The following is a 21,762-nucleotide window of genomic DNA, read 5'->3' on the forward strand; positions in this document are numbered from 1 at the left end:
AAATTGATACTGACTTGTAAGACGGGTAGATTGATCCTGGTAGCTATGGTTCTGTCAAGGTATTATAGCCTTCTCCACCAGGGCATGAACGTCCACCGTGCAGGTGATCCTTGCAGAATGATTGGATTGAATACATTTGATATGGGCCTTCCCTTGAGGCTTCTACACACAGCACACCTTAACCCCACTGTGACTCAGGAACAACTGGACTAGAACTGGGGCGACTCCTTCCCCCACTACACTATGAGGGCAAGAATTTTGGGGTTTCCATTGGCAGGCAGGGTCACATGGAGTTTACGCAGCTCCTTTCTTAAGGGTACAGTAACAGATTTAACATACAACTGAGTGACAACAATAAAATAATTAGAAAAATATATTAATCTCTCCATAGAGTGCAAACATAATCAATATGGCCAAAAGTCTTCCAATGGACCCAACACTTGTTCTCCAATACTGCCCAAAGAAGTCTGAAGCCACAGGACACCTATTGGTGCTGGGACACCCCACATGCCCAGTATGTGACGCCCCCTTTCTACACAATGGAAGAGATTCATCAAGACCTGTGCAGAGAAAAAGTTGACCCATTGCCCATAGCAACCAATCAGATTGCTTCTTTCATTTTTAGAACTAATTGGTTGCTATGGGCTAATGTGTTTATGCCCCTGAATAGGATACACATATTTGAAAATATAGACACCAAAGTTGGACACCAAAGCGCATCTTCACCAGCTTAGACAAAAATCCTAGCACCATCCCAGCCTTACACCGACCTTTCCATTCTAGGTGAGGTGTGAAGGGTGTAACACTCATCTTCTGCATTCCCCTAATACTTTGGATTTCTTCCATAATGAATGGCTCCAGTATGATAACGTTTTTACGATTTGTGTGATAAGGTGAGGTGTTTGCACTGGCGCTAGGATTATTGATTGATCTTCTCAGGTGCTCGGTCTCTAAACAAAAACTGGGAGGTAAGAAAGGGACAAAAGGAACGCAATACAATTTGGGTCTGTTTTATGAAAAGCCAGCCCTCCACCCCCTCCTTCACTGTGTATGAATTGTAGTGTTGTAGAGGTGAGGAGCTCAGTGTGTGTGCAGGTGACAGAGACGGGAGACATGAGTCGGTACCCAGTAGAAGCCAAGGCTGTCGGACTGGTGCAGCATGATAGACAGAAGGTAAGTCCCCATCCTCTGCTTCCCCTGTAATACCCCTTCACATTGAGGACCTTCCCTCCATCATCTGCCTCCCCTATAATATTACTTCTTCACATTGAGGACCTTCCCTCCATCATCTGCCTCCTCTATAATATTACCCCTTCACATTGAGGACCTTCCCTCCATATCCTGCCTCCCCTATAATATTACTTCTTCACATTTAGGAACTTCCCTCCATCTTCTGCCTCCCCTATAATATTACCCCTTCACATTTAGGAACTTCCCTCCATATTCTGCTTCCCCTATAATATTACCCCTTCACATTTAGGAACTTCCCTCCATCTTCTGCCTCCCCTGTAATATTACCCATTCACATTGAGGACCTTCCCTCCATCTTCTGCCTCCCCTATAATATTACCCCTTCACATTGAGGATCTTCCCTCCATCTTCTGTCTCCCCTATAATATTACCCCTTCACATTTAGGAACTTCCCTCCATATTCTGCATCCCCTTTAATATTATCCCTTCACATTGAGGACCTTCCGTCCATCTTCTGCCTCCCCTATAATATTACCCCTTCACACTGAGGACCTTCCCTCCATCTTCTGCCTCCCCTGTAATATTGCCCCTTCACATTGAGGACCTTCCCTCCATCATCTGCCTCCCCTGTAATATTACCCCTTCACATTGAGGACCTTCCCTCCATCTTCTGCCTCCCCTATAATATTACCCCTTCACATTGAGGACCTTCCCTCCATCTTCTGCCTCCCCTATAATATTACCTCTTCACATTGAGGACCTTCCCTCCAACTTCTGCCTCCCCTATAATATTATCCCTTCACATTGAGGACCTTCCCTCCATCTTCTGCCTCCCCTATAATATTATCCCTTCACATTGAGGACCTTCCCTCCATCTTCTGCCTCCCCTTTAATATTACCCCTTCACATTGAGGACCTTCCCTCCATCTTCTGCCTCCCCTATAATATTACCCCTTCACATTGAGGACCTTTCCTCCATCATCTGCCTCCCCTATAATATTACCCCTTCACATTGAGGACCTTCCCCCCATCTTTCCCGATAACTTATACTACCCTTCTATAATTTGTTTATAATATAGCAAACATATAGACAATGCACACCGGCTCTTGCACTGATAGCCTAGAGTCCCGACGTGTTTCAGTCAATGTATGATCTTAATCATGGGCATGGTCATGTATTGACTGAAACGGGTCTGATTACAGTTCTTGTGACCATGGATATACACATTTTAAATATGTTCTATAAATCAAAGTTTTACTGAAGTTTCTTTTTTCTGGATCATTCCTTTTGGAAACACAGCAGTCCACCGGGCGATACATTTAAATGGTACCTAAAATTACCCTGCTGTATACCTATAGATTACCATAATGTCACTTCTGGCTCCATTTTGTCCTCTTTACGATTGGCTATGATTTTTGTTTAAACTGTTTAAACGTATCTCCTGGCGTACTGCTGTGGTACAGATCTGAATAAGGAAGGGTCTCTCAATAATAAAGCTGATCCACTGGTTATCCCTTTGGTGGTACCTCCAGTAATCAGGTGTCATTTTGGGGGAACCCAGCAGCAGGGGTTCAGTTTACCTGCAGTGCCCCCACAGGATACATAAAGCACTGCGCGGTTCTCATTGAAATCAGTGAGCTGTATAATGCATGGACATGGCATTGATTTTGATTTATATAATTTATGTCTCTTGTGTTCTCGCAGCTCTACATGTTCTCCATTCTCTGGTCGGACTGTAATGATATTCTCATATACAGGACATGTGACGACTTCAAGAATCTCTCCGTAAGTCTCCTATGTCTTGTATTTGTATTCACCATGTAAGCTATGGAGCATTATACAGCAGCCTTAACATATGGGATTAATATGTAGACAGATAACAGCCCCTATAATAACCACAATAACAACCCAGAGTCCCCATAATAATAGCCCCAGAGTCCCCATAATAATAGCCCCAGAGTCTTTATAATTACAGCCCTGCTATTCTCATAACAGCCCCAGTGTCTTCTTAAAGGGGTACTCCGGCGCTTAGACATCTTATCCCCTATCCAAAGGATAGGGGATATGATGCCTGATCGCGGGGGTCCCACTGCTGGGGATGCCCGTGATCTCGCATGCCGCACCCCGTTAAAATCAGTCCCCGGAGCGTGTTTGCTCCAGGTCTGATTACTGTCAATCACGGGGCCAAGACCCCCCTACCACCACCACGTGCACCAAGACCAGCATTTGCATACTTCAATTTATCTATTTATTTTGGGAACGGTACATGTGATGAGGGCAGATGTTGTTACCCTAGGTGCAGATGGCATTAACCCCTTGTATTCGTGATGCCAGGGTGTGGTTTATCCTCAATACCACCCGAAGGTATACCGCTGGATCCTGGGCTAGGCACAGGGGCAATAAAGACTCTGACGCCAAGTTACGGACAACGGTAGCTTTACTGAGGGTAGATAGATGTACAGACTATACAGTTCAGCCAGGGCCCAAGGAGGTGACCAGTGACACAGAGACCTTAAGGGCTTGCTGGGACTTGTAGTAGGACTGGACAATTCAATGCAGACCACGCTGACTTGACAGTTGCTGACAGGGACTGACTTGACTGACAAAGCTGTGACTGTATCTTACTTGCATATGACTATGGCTGCAGACTGGACTTGAGACCTCCAATGACTCTGGACACAAACACTAGGACTCGACATCACTGCACTGGACCTCAGCAACAAGAGAGAGCAGAGCTCTAGGAGAACGAGCTAGGTCCTCACAGGACTTATAAGGGGAGACTAGCAGGGAGCCCATAGGTCACCCCTGGGATCACCTGATCACTGGTACCTTCTGGGTAATAATCACATGGTACATTTCTTAAAGCAACAACACATTATACATTATAATACATAGCAAAACATATATACATATAAACAAGTACAAGGGGACACTGAAGGGAGGCTGCAGGACAGGACAGCAAGGGTGCGAGGTAACACCTCCCATACTGGGCCACCACAGTACAATGGAATAAAAAAATGTAACCTGCATTAGATTCAGCATCTCACACACTAATATCATGTAAAAACAGGTTAGTGTGGGTGATGCTTCTCACAGATTCCCTTTAAGGGGTACCGCGGGGAAAAGAAAATGTTTTCAAATCAACTGGTGCCAGAAAGGTATACAGCTTTGTAAATTTCTTCTATATAAAAATACTAATCCTTCCAGTACATATCAGCTGCTGTATGCTCCAGAGGAAGTTGTGAAGTTCTTTCCAGTCTGACCACAGTGCTCTCTGCTGACACCTCTGTCTGTGTCAGGAACTGTCCAGAGCAGGAGAGGTTTGCTATGGGGATTTGCTCTTTCTCTGGACAGTTCCTGACACGGACAGAGGTGTCAGCAGAGAGCACTGTGGTCAGACTGGAAAGAACTACCCTACTTCCTCTGTAGTATACAGCAGCTGATAAGTACTGGAAGGATTAATATTTTTATAGAGAAGTAATTTACAAATCTGTATAAAGTTCTGGCACCAGCTGATTTTAAAACACATTTTTTTTTCCTTTGGAGTACCCCTTGATGAAAGAATCAAATTACTTGTAATGAGAAACATGCAGGGCATAAAATGACAAATAAAACAAAATGCTTATACTAATAATAATAAATAAATAAAAAGATAGAAAGATCACATTATGGAGAAAATTTTGGATTGCTGGATTGGTGTTTTTCTTCATTTTTAATTTTTTTGTTTGTTTGTAATTAAGGTAAAAAAAATAAATAAATAAAAAACACCCTTACAAAAGTTGTGTCTGTTTGTAGACAAAGTTCAGTATAACACATCCTTCTGTCTGACCAGATGCGATCCTATCCCGGACATGGTCTATTGTAGTAATTGCTGGGTATAGTAAGTATAACCCTCATTCTCTGCTTTGATCACGCAGAAATTACTCGCACAGAAGTTCCCACTGGAGGCGGGCGCGGTCAATAAAGAAGAGAGAATTCTTCCCATACTTAAAGGTTAGTGGCGCATTTCATACACACAGATAACATCGGGGGCGGATGCAGGTGATGCGTAAAATTTCAGCGGTCTGTGATGAATGTGACAACACTTCCAGGAAAAAACTCTTTTTTATATATATCAACTGGCTCCAGAAAGTTAAACAGATTTGTAAATTACTTCTATTAAAAAATCTTAATCCTTTCAGTACTTATGAGCTTCTGAAGTTAAGGTTGTTCTTTTCTGTCTAAATCCTCTCTGAAGCCCAGTTTAGAAGCAAATCCCCATAGCAAACCTCTTCTAAACTGGGCGTTTCCCGAGACAGGTGTCATCAGAGGGGATTTAGATAGAAAAGAACAACCTTAACTTCAGAAGCCCATAAGTACTGAAAGGATTAAGATTTTTTTTATAGAAGTAATTTACAAATCTTTCTGGAGCCAGTTGATATATATAAATAAGTTTTTTCCTGGAATACCCCTTTAAATTTGGATCTTTATGTCTAGAAAGCAATGCTTTCCAAACAATGTGTCTTCAGCTGTTGCAAAACTACAACTCCCACACTGTTTGGAAAACACTGCTATAAAGAGTCATCCTAAGGATATGTTCACACTATGGATTTGTAGCTGAATCTCCGCTTGCGAAATTCAGCGAGCGGAGATTCAGCCTGGCAGCCAGCGGCGGCAGTAGGACCGCGCGGCACTGCGCCGTCACCATTGACGGCTATGCAGTGCTCGCGGACTTCCGCGCAAAGAATGAACATGTTCTTTCTTTGCGCAGAACAATTTCAGCGGCGGAATTGTCCTAAGGCTAGGTTTCCACTTGTTTTACCAGTTTGTTTGTTTTTTATTCCTGTCATTTTTTGACCTGAAAAAAAAAAAAAAACAACAACACAAAAAAACTTTGGGATGAGTGTGTATAAACTGCATCTGGTAAGAGGTAGAGTAAAGAGGTGCACAATTTTGCGCAATTTGCACTAGTAACTAATGAGTAACCACACCCACAAAGAGAAGAAAAATCTTCACTATGGCTAACAGAGGGGGGGGGGGGGCTAACCTAAATTTGCTAGCTAATTCATAAAGCATATATTTTGAGCTTAGACCATCAATAACCAGGTTTTTCCACCAAATATTTACAATTTTGCCCTTGATAGATCTCCCTCTCAGGGCTCATTCACCCTACGGATTTGCCAAACAGAGTTCGGCTCTGGAAATCCGCTTGCAAAATACGGTACAGCAGCCTCCTATTGTTTACAATGGGATTCTGCTGTACCGTTAACACTATGGAATTTCCACGGTGAACGCCGAAAGCATGTTCGTTCTTTCGGCGGAATGCGCTCAGAAATGTATTGCCGTCTATGGAGACGGCACATTTCCGAGCGGTCCTAGCGCCGACTTGTTTTACTGCCAACCACTCCAGACAGACTTTCTACCCGGAATAGCTCAATTTGCAATTTCTAATACTGGTATATTCTTCTGATACAAAGAAGCCTTCCTGTCCCCCTGGCTCATAAGGGGGGGGGGGGGGGGGGTTCTGAATGGGCCCACATCTGTAAGGTCTGGTTACACCCGGTAGCAGTTCCCTTTAAGAAATCAATTGCCCCTTCAGTTTGACTTGGCCAGTAGCACTAGGAGGGGTTGACTTTCTTCCCCATTAGTCATGTAAATATTAGACTTTCCCTATTTGTGGATTTTACGAGGACCATGTAATATCACATCCTTAAACACAGCTGTTTAATATGAGGAAGTTAGCCAAAAAAATCCGGACAGAAAATAAAATCTCAGAAAACAACGAATCCAGGAATTTACGAGCCGGTTTATTGGAGTTAATGAGCCACAATCTGCCGATCAGTTACAAAGGCTTGCGTATATAGGATGGTTCTGTACAGATCTTGGCACTGAAGACAATGCAAACTTGTCAGAAGATACCTTAGTGTTGCATAATATTGGCATCGTAAAACGGAGTTGGTTAGTATTGACACACCAATTCGTTGGGCACTCCTCATTAAACATCCATTTGTTGGCCATTTTTAAGGCCTTCTAGCCAGAAAAACCTACAAGATCTCCAGAAATGTCCACTTTGGGGTCTATGTACTAAAAGAGGAATTCCATCTTCCATCTTATCCCCCATCCACATGTCTGATCACGGGGGAAGGGGGAGGACTATTATTTGTTCGACCACTGGGACCCCCCCCCTGCAATCTTTTGTTTGGCGGTCCGGTTGTCAGGAATAGCTCTGCTATGCCTGTTTAGTTTGGACTGGTTTTCCCTTAAGTTTTCCCTCAGTCAAGATGGTGGATTGTGTCTCAGCTGGGTGCCATCTTACTTCCTGTCTGATATATAAACCCCTCAGGCCTGTTGCTCAGTGCTTGAGTATTGTGTCTGTGTTCCTGCCTGTACAGTCCTCTAGCCTGGAACTTGCTCTCGGGTCTGTTCCTCTACTTGCGGTTTACCCTGCTAACCTTGTGTACCTGCTGACGGATTATCAAGTCTCCTCCTGATACCTCGCCTGGATCTCTGCTTATCTTCCTGCTACTCCTGTGCAAGTCTCCTGCATTTTGGCCTTGTCTCTGCCATTGGTCTCCAGCAGTATCCACCAGTATCGTGACACCGGTGTTCTGAAGCTTTGTTAGCAGAACACCGACTCTTCCCTCACTTAGAGCTGCCGCAGTCGACAGTCCCCCTCCATATACCTCTATGGGAGAGCCGGAGATACATGGAGAGGGAGAGTGTTGACCACTACTCCGTCCAGTGGTTGACAGTAAAGTAATGGCAGGGAGTGACCTCTATCAAGAGAGCCGGGGAGCGGGGCAGGTCCCAGCGGACGGCCCCCTGCCATCAGACACTTATCCCCTATCCCATGGATAGGGAATAAGATGTAATGTATCGGAGTTTCACTTTGAGTCCCACCCTGGGTCAATCCCATGATAAAAAGGGATGGTTTCAAGTGTATGCATGGAGTCATGCCAAAGTGGCCCAAGAATACTTTGTCAACATTGGCCTCCGCACACCCTTTACTTACTCAACAGTCAAGTGATAGATGCCCCAGTAAGAAAGCATTGAGCTGTATCTGTGACTTTGTTATGATTTCCACCATTCTGGATACCCAGTCATTAAATTACGGGACCTAATACTTGAGCTTGGCCAAAAATGGAAAGGTTAACCAATATGTTGTTTTTTTTCTTTGCCATTATAGATGTCCCATTGTTGTTCCGTAGTAAGTTCTCCAATCGGTTCTTGGAGAGGCTCCATCTATTAGAAAAGTATTGCAAGGAACTTCTTCAGACCGACCCCAAGATCTCCCAGTGTGAAGAGGTTATCCAGTTTTTTACTCCTAACAAGCAGGACCTTTCTCCGTCCTTTCCTGAAAACAGGTCTGTAAAGCATAAGGTGATCTTAGAGATTATACATGGGGACAAATATTACTGATACCACAAATCAGAAACTCTTTATTGGATTATGTAAAATGGTATAACAACCAGGAAAAACTCTGATGCATTTCGGATCATGCAAGATCCTTAGTCATGGCACGCGTGCCATGACTAAGGATCTTGCATGATCCGAAATGCGTCAGTTTGCCTGGTTGTTATGCCATTTTACATAATCCTAAAATAGTTTCTAATTTTACCACACTTCTGACGTTGGACATTCTTTTGCCTTATCCAATGTTGCCGTTGGATAAGGTAAATATTGGAATGAGGAGTACCTAAAACCATATTATGACTATGTCTTATTTACAGTATGGTGATAATGCCATCAGACAAAGACCAACAAAAGCAGGTTACCCACCCACCCAAGTCAACAAAGCCCACCACCACCCAGCCCATCATATCAGAAGCCTACGTCTGCATCGATGCCTTTGAGACCAAAGATACTAAGAACAGGTCATTCAAGGTGAAGAAGAATCAACTCATTGATGTTCTTATCAAAGATCCTTCTGGTAGGTTCTACATGTCACCTGTGATAAGAGCAGTCACCACCCTTTATATGTAAAACATTAGGCTTCTCTTGCTTTCTCCTAGGCTGGTGGTTGGTGGAGAATGAAGAGAAACACCTGGCATGGTTTCCGGCTCCTTATCTGAGAAAGGCCGAGCCTGTAGATAATACTGACTCAAAGAGGAAATCATTCTATAAAGGTTGGTCCAGGACACCATGTAACCTCGTTGCCCTAGTCTTTATGGCTACCACCAAGACAATGACCAGAAACCATTGATGATGAAGTTCAACATGGTGGCATAAGTCATTAAGATGCATGAAAATGGAATTTTACCTAAATTCTAAACAACCATATAGCCATGGCAGAAGATAACACCAGCTGAGATGGTTCCCTCTAAGTCTTTCTATCTAGTAAGCAGGGAAGTAGGACCTTTGGAGTTGCTCCATCTATGGCAGGTGATACAGAACTGTATCAAACAGTGTTAGCATCCCTGGTGGTCTAGGGCAGTGAAGGTATTAGTGTCAGCATCACTGGTGGTCTAGGGCAGTGAAGAGGTTAGTGTTAGCATACCTGGTGGTCTAGGGCAGTGAGGGTATTAGTGTCAGCATCACTGGTGGTCTAAGTCAGTGAAGAGGTTAGTGTTAGAATCCCTGGTGGTCTAGGGCAGTGAAGAGGTTAGTGTTAGCATCTCTGGTGGTCTAGGGCAGTGAAGGGGTTAGTGTTAGAATCCCTGGTGGTCTAGGGCAGTGAAGGGGTTAGTGTTAGCATCCCTGGTGGTCTAGGGCAGTAACAAGGTTAGTGTTAGAATCCCTGGTGGTCTAGGGCAGTGAAGGGGTTAGTGTTAGCATCCCTAGTGGTCTAGGGCAGTGAAGGGGTTAGTGATAGCATCCCTGATTGTTTAGGTCAGTGAAGGTATTAGTTTCAGCATCCCTGGTGGTCTAGGGCAGTGAAGAGTTTAGTGTCAGCATTCTTGGTGATCTAGGGCAATAAAAGGGGAGTGGCAGCATCCTCAATGGTCTAGGAAAGTGAAAGAATTAGTTTTAGCCTCCCTGGCGGTCTAGCCGGGCAATAAAATTATTAGTGCCAGCATCCCTGGTGGTCCAGGGCCAGTGTAGAAATTAATATTTTCAGCGATCTAATGTAGGGAAGCAGTTAAGTGCAAGATATCTAGTATTCTAGTGAAATAATGTTCATTTTAGGGTCCCTGGTATTTTAATCGCTTGGTCTTCACTTTCTTCCTTTGTTTGTGTTAGGATACTGATAACTGTTCTGACAATTATTATTATTACTATTATTATTATTAATAATAATAACAATAATAATAATAATAACAACAACAGTAATAACAATAATGTTAATAATAGGAATAATAAAGATGATGATAATGATGATAATAGTAATAACAAAGTTATTATAAATAATAAGAATAATAACGATGAAGATGATGATAATAATAATAATAATGTTATTATAAATAATAAGAATAATAAAGATGATGATGATAATAATAATAACAATGTTATTATAAATAATAATAGCAATGATGATAATAATAACAATGTTATTATAAATAACAAGAATAACGATGATGATAATAATAATGTTATTATAAGTAATAAGAATAAGAATGATGATGATAAGAAGTATAACAATAATGATGATGATGATGATGATGATGATGATGATGATGATGATGATGATGATAATATTATTATAAATAATAAGAATAATAACGATGATTATACTAATTATTAATATTATTATTTTCATGTTGATGATGAATAAATCCCTATTTTTACTCTACCATGCCTCCACTATTCCTTTCCCTTCATGTTTCCTAAAAAAAAAAAAAGGATAAAGATAAAAAAAAAAAAAAAGTTCCACCCAGCACCCCCCCTCCCCCTCCCTCCAGCCTCATTGATACAATACTTTTAATAATACTTTTTTAGGACTGTATTACTATGCAGAGAAGGGCTACGAGGCGCAGCACACCGATGAAATCTCCCTGACGGTCGGCGTTGTGGTCGAGGTGATAGAGAAATCCGAAATTGGATGGTGGCTGATTTGGTAGGACTGTTTTTTTTATTTTTTTTATTATGACGTTTTCCAATCAGAGTGCCTCCAGCTGTTGCAAGACTACAACTCCCAACATGCCCGGACAGCCGTTGGCTGTCCGGGCATGCTGGGAGTTGTAGTTTTGCAACAGCTGGAGGCCCTCTGGTTGAGAAACACTGTCCTATGGTTTTAGTTTCAAGACAAACTGGTTTTACACGTGACTGATTTCACGGCAAACGATTTCTCACCTATTAAAGCTGTCAGGACATGCTGGGAGTTGTAGTTTTGCAACAGCTGCCTGGGAAAAACTGGTCTAAGGGTACGTTCCTACGTGAATAAATTGGATGTCAATGGGAGGCCAGACTTTAGAATTTTCGGAAATTTTGAAATTCTGCAGTGTGCACGTTGCAGCAGAACCACATTGAAAACAATGGGACTCTGCTGCACCGGAATTTTGGAAAATTCCGCCGTGTGAATGGGCCCTTAGGTCAGTATTTTCCAACCAGGGCGCCTCCAGCTGTTGTAAAACTACAACTCTCAGCATTCCTGGACAGAAGTTGGTAGTGAAGCTTCCTCATTCTTTCGGCAGTCAGCGCCAGCCACCCTCGGAATCTCCCGACGGTGATTCCTTAAGATATGTTCACATGGCGGAATTTCAGTGCAGTATTCCGCAGAAGAATTCCTCCGGACATTCAGCTGAAATTTACTGCCCATAGAAGCTAATAAGATTTCGCTGACCCATTCACAGAGTGGAATTTACACCACGACCTGTCTTAAAGGGGTACTCCGGTGCTTAAACATCTTATCCCCTATCCAAAGGATAGGGAATAAGATGCCTGATCGCGGGTGTCCCGCAGCTTGGGACGCCCGGGATCATGCACGCGGCACCCCGATTGTAATCAGTCCCCAGAGCGTGTTCCCTCCGGGACTGATTACCGGCGACCGCAGGGTCGGCGGCGTGTGACGTCACGCCTCCGCCCCCGTGTGATGTCACGCGTGACAGCTACTTTCTGGAGCCAGTTGATATATATAAAAAAAAGGTTTCTCCTGGAATACCCCTTTAATTCCTGACACGGACAGAGGTGTCAGAAGTAATTAATAAATCTGTATAACTTTCTGGCACCAGTTCATTTGAAAACATTTGTTTTGCTCAGGAGTAACCCTTTAATGACCGACATCAGCATGAATATTTTATGTACAAAGCTGGCCAATCAGACATGTGACCTGACCTAGCACTTTAGGAGGATAGCACAATGTACATCACTATAGTCAAGGCACTATGGTTGGGAACAAGATGTTGGGCACATGGGCCTGGTAGGTAGTGGGCATCCCGTTATGTTATGATTGATACATAGGCTTCAATGGGGGAGATTTATCAAAATCTGTCCAGAGGAAAAGTTGCCCAGTTGCCCATAGCAACTGTGGTAGCGGGGTGTGATGAAGGCAGATGTTGTTAACCTAGAGCAGTGGTCTTCAACCTGCGGACCTCCAGATGTTGCAAAACTACAACTCCCAGCATGCCCGGACAGCCGTTGGCTGTCCGGGCATGCTGGGAGTTGTAGTTTTGCAACATCTGGAGGTCCGCAGGTTGAAGACCACTGCCCTAGAGGCAGATGGCATTAACCCTTTGTATTCGTGACGCCAGGGCATGGTTTAGCCTATAACTACCTGAAGGTATACCGCTGGATCCTGGGCTAGGCACGGGGACAATAAAGACTCTGATGTCAAGTTACGGACAACGGTAGCTTTACTGAGCGTAGACAGATGGTAAAGTCTATACAGTTCAGCCAGGGCCCAAGGAGGTGACCAGTGACACTAAGACCTTAAGGGCTTGCTGGGACTTGTAGTATGACTGGACAATTGAATGCAGACCACGCTGACTTGACAGATGACAGGGACTGACTTGACTTGACTCATAAAGCTGTGACTTTATCTTACCTGACTTGATGATGGCTGCCGGACTGGACTTTGAGGTCTCCAACACTCTGGACACACACACTAGACAAGACTGCACTGGACCTCAGCCGGAAGAGAGAGAGAAGCTCCACCCAGGGCTTATATGGGGGAGACTAGCAGGGAGCCCATAGGCCACTCTGGGGTCACCTGGTCACTGGTACCTCCTGGGTAACAATCACATGACACGTCACATGGTATAACTCTTAAAGCAACATTACATTTTATAGCACTTTACATGGTAAAACATATTTACAATGGGGAAACAAGTGCAGGTGCCTTGGGCACACTGAAGGAGGCTGCCTGACAGGACAGGAGCACGGGGTAACACCTCCCGTACTAGGCCACCACACAACCAATCCGATCGCTTCTTTCATTTACAACAAGGCCTCTGCAAAATGAAAGCAGCGATCTGATTGGTTGCTATGGGCAACTTTTCCTTTGCAGAGGTTTTGATAAATCTCCCCCCAATGTGTTTCCTTATAGGCTGACATTGCTTCATTTACAGTGGTAATAATCTTCTGGGTTCTTGATTTCTTCCTCCCATAGTTACAATGGAAGATTTGGGTACGTCCCATCCATGTTCCTCAAGCCATATAAAAATCCACACCAAAAACTGCAGGTGACCTTAGACCATAACCTGTCCGGCTCCTCTCCAAATCTCTCCAAGATAGTAAACAATCTAGATACAGACTCCGACCCCCAATATAGGACATATGAGGTCGGGACCCCCAAGGGGAAGCTACAACGGATGAAATCAATATCATTGGATGCTCTCAATGAGGGATCTGACCTGACTTCAGTCACGTCGAGCAGACAGAGTAATGTATATGTGGAATGGGAGATAAAGAAAGACAAGGAGCTCACGTCTCCTTCCATGAGCGGGAACCCAAGATCTGTCCACACAGTGGCCTCCATCCATGAGCGGAAGATGGGTGATGACATGGAGGGAAAAGAAAGGAAAGATTCTGGATTTGAGGAACGTCTGTCACCACGGACATCCATCTCCTCAGACGATGCCGGCCCCACACCACCAGCTCTACCACAAAGGCCTACATTGGAGGAGATCCGGTCCAGATGCACCACCATAACCAGGAATGCCGCTCTACAGGGAAGTGTATGAACCGGTGCACAGGAAGTGACATAAGGAAGTAGACATGTTTATCAATGCTTAGGGGAGAATTATCAAAACCCGTCCAGAGGAAAAGTTGCCCAGTTGCCCATAGCAACCAATCAGATCACTTCTTTCATTTTCAACAAGGCCCCTACAAAATGAAAGAAGCAATCTGATTGGTTGCTATGGGCAACTGGGCAACTTTTCCTCTGGACAGGTTTTGATAAATCTCCCCCTACTTTAATGCCCATACAAGGGCCTGGCCTAGGGTTGCCACTAGAGATGAGCAAACTTACAGTAAATTTGATTCGTCACAAACTTCTCGGCTCGGCAGTTGATGACTTTTCCTGCATAAATAAGTTCAGCTTTCAGGTGCTCCCGTGGGCTGGAAAAGGTGGATACAGGAGACTCTTTCCTAGGACTGTATCCACCTTTTCCAGCCCACCGGAGCACCTGAAGGCTGAACTAATTTATGCCGGATAAGTCATCAACTGCCGAGCCGAGAAGTTCGTGAGGAATCGAATTTACTGTAAGTTCGCTCATCTCTAGTCTCTAGTTGCCACCTTTCTTGCAAAAAAAACAAAACATACCGGCCATGCTAATTTGCTTAATTATATATGCGTGACATCACAGGATACACATAATGGAGGAACATTTTTTCTTATTCTAGCCCCTATAACTTATTTATTTCTCCTTATATGGGGCCTGTATGAGGGGTCATTTTTTTGCACCCCGATCTGTAGTTTTTAACACCATTTTTGTTTTGATGGGACTTTTTGATGACCTATTTTTAATTAAATTCTGGAGTTGCAGTTACTTACTAACTACAACTCTCAGCATGCCCTGATACAGCCTGTGGCTCAGCAGCTGCCCCAAACGAAAACAACAACTCCCAGCATTTTGTGCTATATACCATAGTAGTATATAGTATAGGTCAGTGTTTCCCAACCAGGGGTGCCTCCAGCTGTTGCAAAACTACAACTCCCAGCATGTCGGACTATATAGTAGTATATAGTATAGGTCAGTGTTTCCCAATCAGTGTGCCTCCAGCTATTTCAAAACTACAACTCCCAGCATGTTAGACTATATAGTAGTATATAGTATAGGTCAGTGTTTCCCAACCAGGGGTGCATCCAGCTATTTCAAAACTACAACTCCCAGCATGTCGGACTATATAGTAGTATATAGTATAGGTCAGTGTTTCCCAACCAGGGGTGCCTCCAGCTGATGCAAAACTACAACTCCCAGCATGTTGGACTATATAGTATTATATAGTATAGGTCAGTGTTTCCCAATCAGTGTGCCTCCAGCTATTTCAAAACTACAACTCCCAGCATGTTAGACTATATAGTAGTATATAGTATAGGTCAGTGTTTCCCAACCAGGGGTGCATCCAGCTGTTGCAAAACTACAACTCTCAGCATGCCCGGACAGCCAACGGCTGTCCGGGCATGCTAAGAGTTGTAGTTTTGAACAGCTGGAGGCACTCTGATTGGGAAACACTGGTATAGGTTATGGTGCAACATTCCGGGAGTTGGAGGATTGGTTGGATAAATACCAGCCATTGCATTTCCGGTATTTTTAATTAAAAAAAATACCGTCAGGGTGGCCAAAATGCCAGTAAAATACCGCCCAGGTGGCAACCCTAGCATGGCCATATTAGTAACTATATTTAATAATTGAATACTGAATTTAATAATCAAGTGTCAAGTGTTTTATATATATATATATATATATATATATATTCTATATAAATAAAAATAAAAAAAACTATGCGTTAGGACCTGGGCTTAAAAAAACAACTAAGAATAAAATCAAATCATGTGTTTTATTTTTTTCTATTTTTTTTTCTATTTTTTTATATGTTTTTGTATGATTTTTGTAATGGAAAAATAGAAGTTTATAAAAAAAAAAAAAAGTTAAAATATGTATCATTGGTCTATACAAAATAGAGCCTGTCACAGTGGAGAAGGGGGCGCTCTAGCTTCGGTAGACTCTATTTGCAGTTTTCAAGGTCAACTTGAACTTGGGCTCCGTCTTAACGAAAGGCACTGCAATGAGGCAACGCTTCCACGCAATTACATTTTTGGTGTTTTTGTTATGTAAAAAAAAAAAAAATGCCACTTACAAGATGGCTAAAAAAAGTTGTCTTGGAGTTCTTTTTCTGTGGCATATTTTTTCCCCTGCACTTTAATCATTACAAGTCATGTGATTCATTATTCATTATTTCTATTGAAGTTTTGTGGGGGACTTATGTTTAACCCACATTGAATTTTTTCTTGGTGTTTTATTCTCACCATAGAATTCTATGGGAGAGAAAAAATGCCAAGCGCCAAAAAAGCCAATGAAGAGGGACAAAACACTAAGTGGGTTTGGCGAATATCTGGCCACTGCATGTTTTTTTTATTTTTTTATTTATTTATTTTTTTTTTGCTTCCATGGACTTCTATGGTATGAAAAAAAACACCAAGAAAAATGCAACATGGGTTTAATATTGGGCATCTAGTACGTGGTGGCCATAGGTCCAAGATATTATTGAGATAATTAGGGTAGTAGTTCTGAGTAGCCACAACAGCTTAAAGGGGTATTCCAGGAAAAAACTTTTTTATATATATCAACTGGCTCCAGAAAGTTAAACAGATTTGTAAATTACTTCTATTAAAAAAATCTTAATCCTTTCAGTACTTATGAGCTTCTGAAGTTAAGGTTGTTCTTTTCTTTCTAAGTGCTCTCTGATGACACCTGTCTCGGGAAACGCCCAGTTTAGAAGAGGTTTGCTATGGGGATTTACTTCTAAACTGGGCGGTTCCCGATACAGGTGTCATAAGAGAGGACTTAGACAGAAAAGAACAACCTTAACTTCAGAAGCTCATAAGTACTGAAAGGATTAAGATTTTTTAATAGAAGTAATTTACAAATCTGTTTAACTTTCTGGAGCCAGTTGATATATAAAAAAAAGTTTTCCACGTGAGTACCCCTTTAAAGGGGTACTCCGGCGCTAAGACATCTTATCCCCTATCCAAAGGATAGAGGATAAGATGCCTGATCGCGGGGGTCCCGCCGCTGGGGACGCCCGTGATCTTGCACGCAGAACCCAGTTATAATCAGTCCCTGGTGCTTGTTCGCTCCGGGTCTGATTACTGGCGATCCCGGGGGCGGAGCATTGTGATGTCACGGTCCCGCCCCCGGGGACTGATTACAAGCTCCGGGGACTGGTGCTGCATGCAAGATCACGGGGGTCCCCAGCGGCGGGACCCCCGTGATCAGGCATCTTATCCCCTATCCTTTGGATAGGGGATAAGATGTCTTAGCGCTGGAGTACCCCTTTAACACATGACCTGCAGCTTGACCAATGGGCTTTGGCTCAGCCCCCTTCTATTTAAGGGGGCGGCCATTAGAATTCTCTCTCTTTCTGCTGAGGTCAGCAAAGCACAGACATCACAGATCCTGCGTCCAGTCCACCTGGAGGCCATAAAGCCTGCACACCAGCCACATTGTCAGTAAGTCATCTCATCTATGTCTGCTGTCTCTACTAAAGCCAAGACACTGATCAAGTCTATTCTAGTCTGCGTGGCTGAACTAAAGTCTATTACAATAACTACAAGTCCCAGCAAGCTGCAGGGCCCTTTCTGTGTTACTGGTCTACTCTCTGGGAATCTGGCCGAGCTGTACAGACTATAACAACTGTCTGACCTCAGTAAAGCCTCCGTTAAACCATAACCTGGTCGTGGACTCTCATTTCACTGCCTGGTGATCGGGATAGCGGAGATATCGTTTGGGTGGTTCCCAATACCCAAAAACCACTCTGGCGTCACGAACATTAGAGGTTAATAACACCTTGCCCCTGGGGTTAATACCATCTTGCCCCTGGGGTTAGCACCATCTTGCCCCACCCTCCTACACCGCTACACCTCATGGTCCCGCCATCACCGTGGGTCACCACAGATGACAGGTAACTGGCAGCTGTGCCTAATCATCTCCTCACCCTGAGTGCGCGCTCTAGAGGATACAGGGAAAGAAGAGGAGCTCACACTGCCCCCTGTGTACCACCCTATTAACAGGCAGTGGCCGGCACCAGCGCAGTGCTGCTTGTGATCCAGCTGGCCAGCGGGATCACTGACGTGAATGACGACATTTTTGAGGGTAGGGGCTCAGGTAGAAAAAGAACAATTCTCATTATTAAAGGAAATCTGTCACCAGCGTCACCTGCACTAACCTGTCGGTACCGACAGGTAGTGCAGGTGACACTGATGACAACGGTACTTACCTTGTCCCGTTCCATGCAGTCGTTATTCGGTTATTCGGGTTCTTCTGCTCCGGGCCTGGCTTGGAGCATGGGCGGAGCTTAATGACATCACCGCTGCTGTTCTCTAGCAGCGGGACCCAGCAGAGAACAGCAGCGGTGACATCACCAAGCTCCGCCCATGCTCCAAGCCGGGCCCAGAGCTGAAGAAATCAGAGAAGATTACCGAAGAACGACTGCACGGATCGGGACAAGGTAAGTATCGTTGTCATCATTGTCACCTGCATTGTCAATCTTCCAAATAATTCAGCGACGAAACTTCCTTTATCAAAGCATGGCGGCCATGTGAGCGAACCCTTAGAATACAGCTGAGAGGAGGAAGCACAGCAGCTCTGCAGACAGGGCCGGCCTTTGGGGTGTGCGACCTGTGCGGCCGCACAGGGCACCATAGCAACAGGGTGCCGGGCGGCCGACACAGCTCGCAGCCCCCGTCACCTTCTGGACATCCCTGTGTCCCGAAAAATCTTTATCTCTCTGTGGCGGCCCCCGCGTTAACTTTAAAAACGCAGGGGCCGCCGGGAGGTAGCACACGCAGGGACGTCACTGGCGTCCCGTGCGTGCGCGCGCCCATAGGAGAAAAGCAGAACCGAGCAGAGCATCGAGGAGGACGTGCTCACATGGTAAGTGACCAGCGGCACATCATCTTCAGTGTTCTGACCTCCGCTCCCCGGTCCCGGGACCTACTGCTATGGCCCATAGGCCATAGCAGAAGATCGTGACCCCGGAGTCGGAACACTGAAGTGGGGCAGTAAACAGGCATACAGCCTCCAGCCATACACTATATGGCTGAAGGCTGTATGTCTGTAGGGGAACTGTACTGCACCTAATGTAAGGAACTATACTGCACCTAATGTGGGGGAACTAAAACCTAATGTGGGGGAACTATACTGTACCTAATGGGGAGAACTATACTGCGCCTGATGTGGGGGAACTGTACTGCACCTAATGTGGGGGAACTGTACTGCACCTAATGTGGGGGAACTGTACTGCACCTAATGTGGGGGAACTGTACTGCAACCTAATGTGGGGGAACTGTACTGCAACCTAATGTGGGGGAACTGTACTGCAACCTAATGTGGGGGAACTGTACTGCAACCTAATGTGGGGGAACTGTACTGCAACCTAATGTGGGGGAACTGCACTGCAACCTAATGTGGGGGAACTGTACTGCAACCTAATGTGGGGGAACTGTACTGCAACCTAATGTGGGGGAACTGTACTGCAACCTAATGTGGGGGAACTGTACTGCAACCTAATGTGGGGGAGCTGTACTGCCAACCTAATGTGGGGGAACTGTACTGCACATCTAATGTGGGGGAACTGTACTGCACATCTAATGTGGGGGAACTGTACTGCACATCTAATGTGGGGGAACTGTACTGCACATCTAATGTGGGGGAACTGTACTGCACATCTAATGTGGGGGAACTGTACTGCACACCTAATGTGAGGGAACTGTACTGCACATCTAATGTGGGGAAACTGTACTGCACACCTAATGTGCAGGGACTTATACTGCCAACCTGTCTGATTAAGGGGGACTGGTGAAGTGGGAGGGTCTGATTAAGGGGTGAAGGGGGGGAGATGGTCTGATTATGGGTTACAGGGGACTGAGTAATAAGAACATGGGACTGGTGTCTCGGGGGGTCTGAGTCTGCTTAAGGGGGACTGGTGAAAATATTTGTTACAAAGATTTTTTTCCTCTTTGTGTATGTTTATGGGGTAATGGGGGGGGGGGGGGGCACCACAAGGTTAGCTCGCACAGGGCGCCTGAACACCCAAGGCCGGCCCTGTCTGCAGACACAGCTTTCTGGTCATGACCTGCTATGTGACCTCTGCAGGTTCCGTGCAATGAGTCCTCCTCTCCTTCTCCTCTCTGACCGATGGTTTGCGGAAGCTCTAGGATGTTGAAGGAGACTGGAGGATGCACGGCCTGAAATCTGAGCATTGCTGTGCATCGTCCATTCTTCCTCTCCGAGGGCTCATCCACGCTACTGAATCTCTGCACGGAGATATTCCTCTTCCCACAGAGTATACAAGCTAAGAGAAGGAGAAAGGAAGCTTCAGTCATGCTGCCAAACGAACAGTCATGGAGGACTTCAAGATGACGTAAGATCAATACTTTTATTAAATACACTCAACGCGTTTCAAGGCCGTTCCAGGCTGGAACTGCCTTGAAACGCATTGCATTCATATATAGTTGTAATGTCAGTTTATTTATTTTTTTGTTTAGGTGTGTATTCACACACTTGTTTGTTCAGAGCAGTTTGCTATTCCACTTGGATTGTGAATGGTTAATGCTCTGAGCGAATGAGAACTCGGGTGGAGTTATTTTGGCAGAGTTCTCTTGCATTCTGGTGGTGGTTATTGAGTTACATAGTTACATAGCATGCTTCTTGTATTTTAGTCTGTGTTACATTAGTCGGTTTTAGGATTATTTCTGTTCAGCTTTGTCGGTGTTCACTCTATGCCTGAGTCTTGCTTGTTACCTGTGCCCTGTATGTTATATTCCTGTTTGGTATCCTGGAGTCTATTCAGACTCATCCGGGTTTAGTCTAGTGTTTCATGAATTATATTTCTGTTTCCTACTGGGTCAGCATTTTGTCCACACGGTGGAGTGTGTTCGCTGGCCAGTAGCCTATTTGGCTTTATTATTAATGGCTACTCCTATAGGGGATTGAGGAGTCCAGTTTGTATGTTCCATGTCCCAGTGTGAACAGTGTCCTGTATTTATATCCTGTTTGGTTGATCTCATCTTTTTCCTTTGTATTTGTACTTGATAGTTGTAGTGATAGTTCTCAGTAACTTACCTGTTCAGTTTAGTGTTTTGGCTCTCCTGTTGGTTCTTCTGTTTATCCCCTGTCCCCTGGTCGGTCTTTGACAATAGTACATCCTTTTTCAAGGACTTAGTGAGTCATTGGCTATCCTTAGGATAGGCCATCAATATCTGAATGGTGGATTACTGACACCCAGCCACTCACCCCCAACCATTGCCGCTCCTTTGGGATGTACACAGGAAAACGGAGCCAGAGGCCCTGAGTTCATTGATTAGCGGCCATGTTACTGCAACTCAGCTCCCATTATGAAATGGGTTTCTGTCTTTGTTCGCTGTGTACGTCCAGGTGCAGCAGGTAATTGGCACTGATGCTGGGTTTCGGCACCTCACCCGCCTGATATTGATGGCCAATTATATAATCAGGGAAATCAGTTTCCTGAAAATGATTTAGGGATGTGTTATG

General features: G+C 44.4%; 1 protein-coding gene across 1 annotated transcript; it reads left to right on the plus strand.

Moving 5' to 3' along the window:
• The first annotated feature begins 688 nt into the window (after positions 1–688).
• Positions 689–14,274, plus strand: LOC130284852 (NADPH oxidase organizer 1-like). Its single transcript, XM_056535711.1, has 8 exons — positions 689–1,173; positions 2,897–2,977; positions 5,110–5,185; positions 8,358–8,535; positions 8,902–9,101; positions 9,184–9,297; positions 11,048–11,165; positions 13,656–14,274. Exons 1-8 carry the CDS (start codon positions 1,051–1,053, stop codon positions 14,227–14,229), a joined length of 1,464 nt encoding a protein of 487 aa, XP_056391686.1. The 5' UTR covers positions 689–1,050; the 3' UTR covers positions 14,230–14,274.
• The last annotated feature ends 7,488 nt before the right edge of the window (positions 14,275–21,762 follow it).

This window comes from Hyla sarda, chromosome 8 (genome assembly GCF_029499605.1).
Source record: "Hyla sarda isolate aHylSar1 chromosome 8, aHylSar1.hap1, whole genome shotgun sequence".
In the NCBI taxonomy this organism is placed as follows: Eukaryota; Metazoa; Chordata; class Amphibia; order Anura; family Hylidae; genus Hyla; species Hyla sarda.

Coding starts and splice junctions, on each gene's coding strand:
- LOC130284852 (XM_056535711.1), top strand. CDS start 1,051: ATGAATTGTAGTGTTGTAGAGGTGAGGAGCTCAGTGTGTGTGCAGGTG. Junction 5,186..8,357: donor AATTCTTCCCATACTTAAAG/GTTAGTGGCGCA, acceptor TTGCCATTATAG/ATGTCCCATTGTTGTTCCGT. Junction 8,536..8,901: donor CCGTCCTTTCCTGAAAACAG/GTCTGTAAAGCA, acceptor TCTTATTTACAG/TATGGTGATAATGCCATCAG.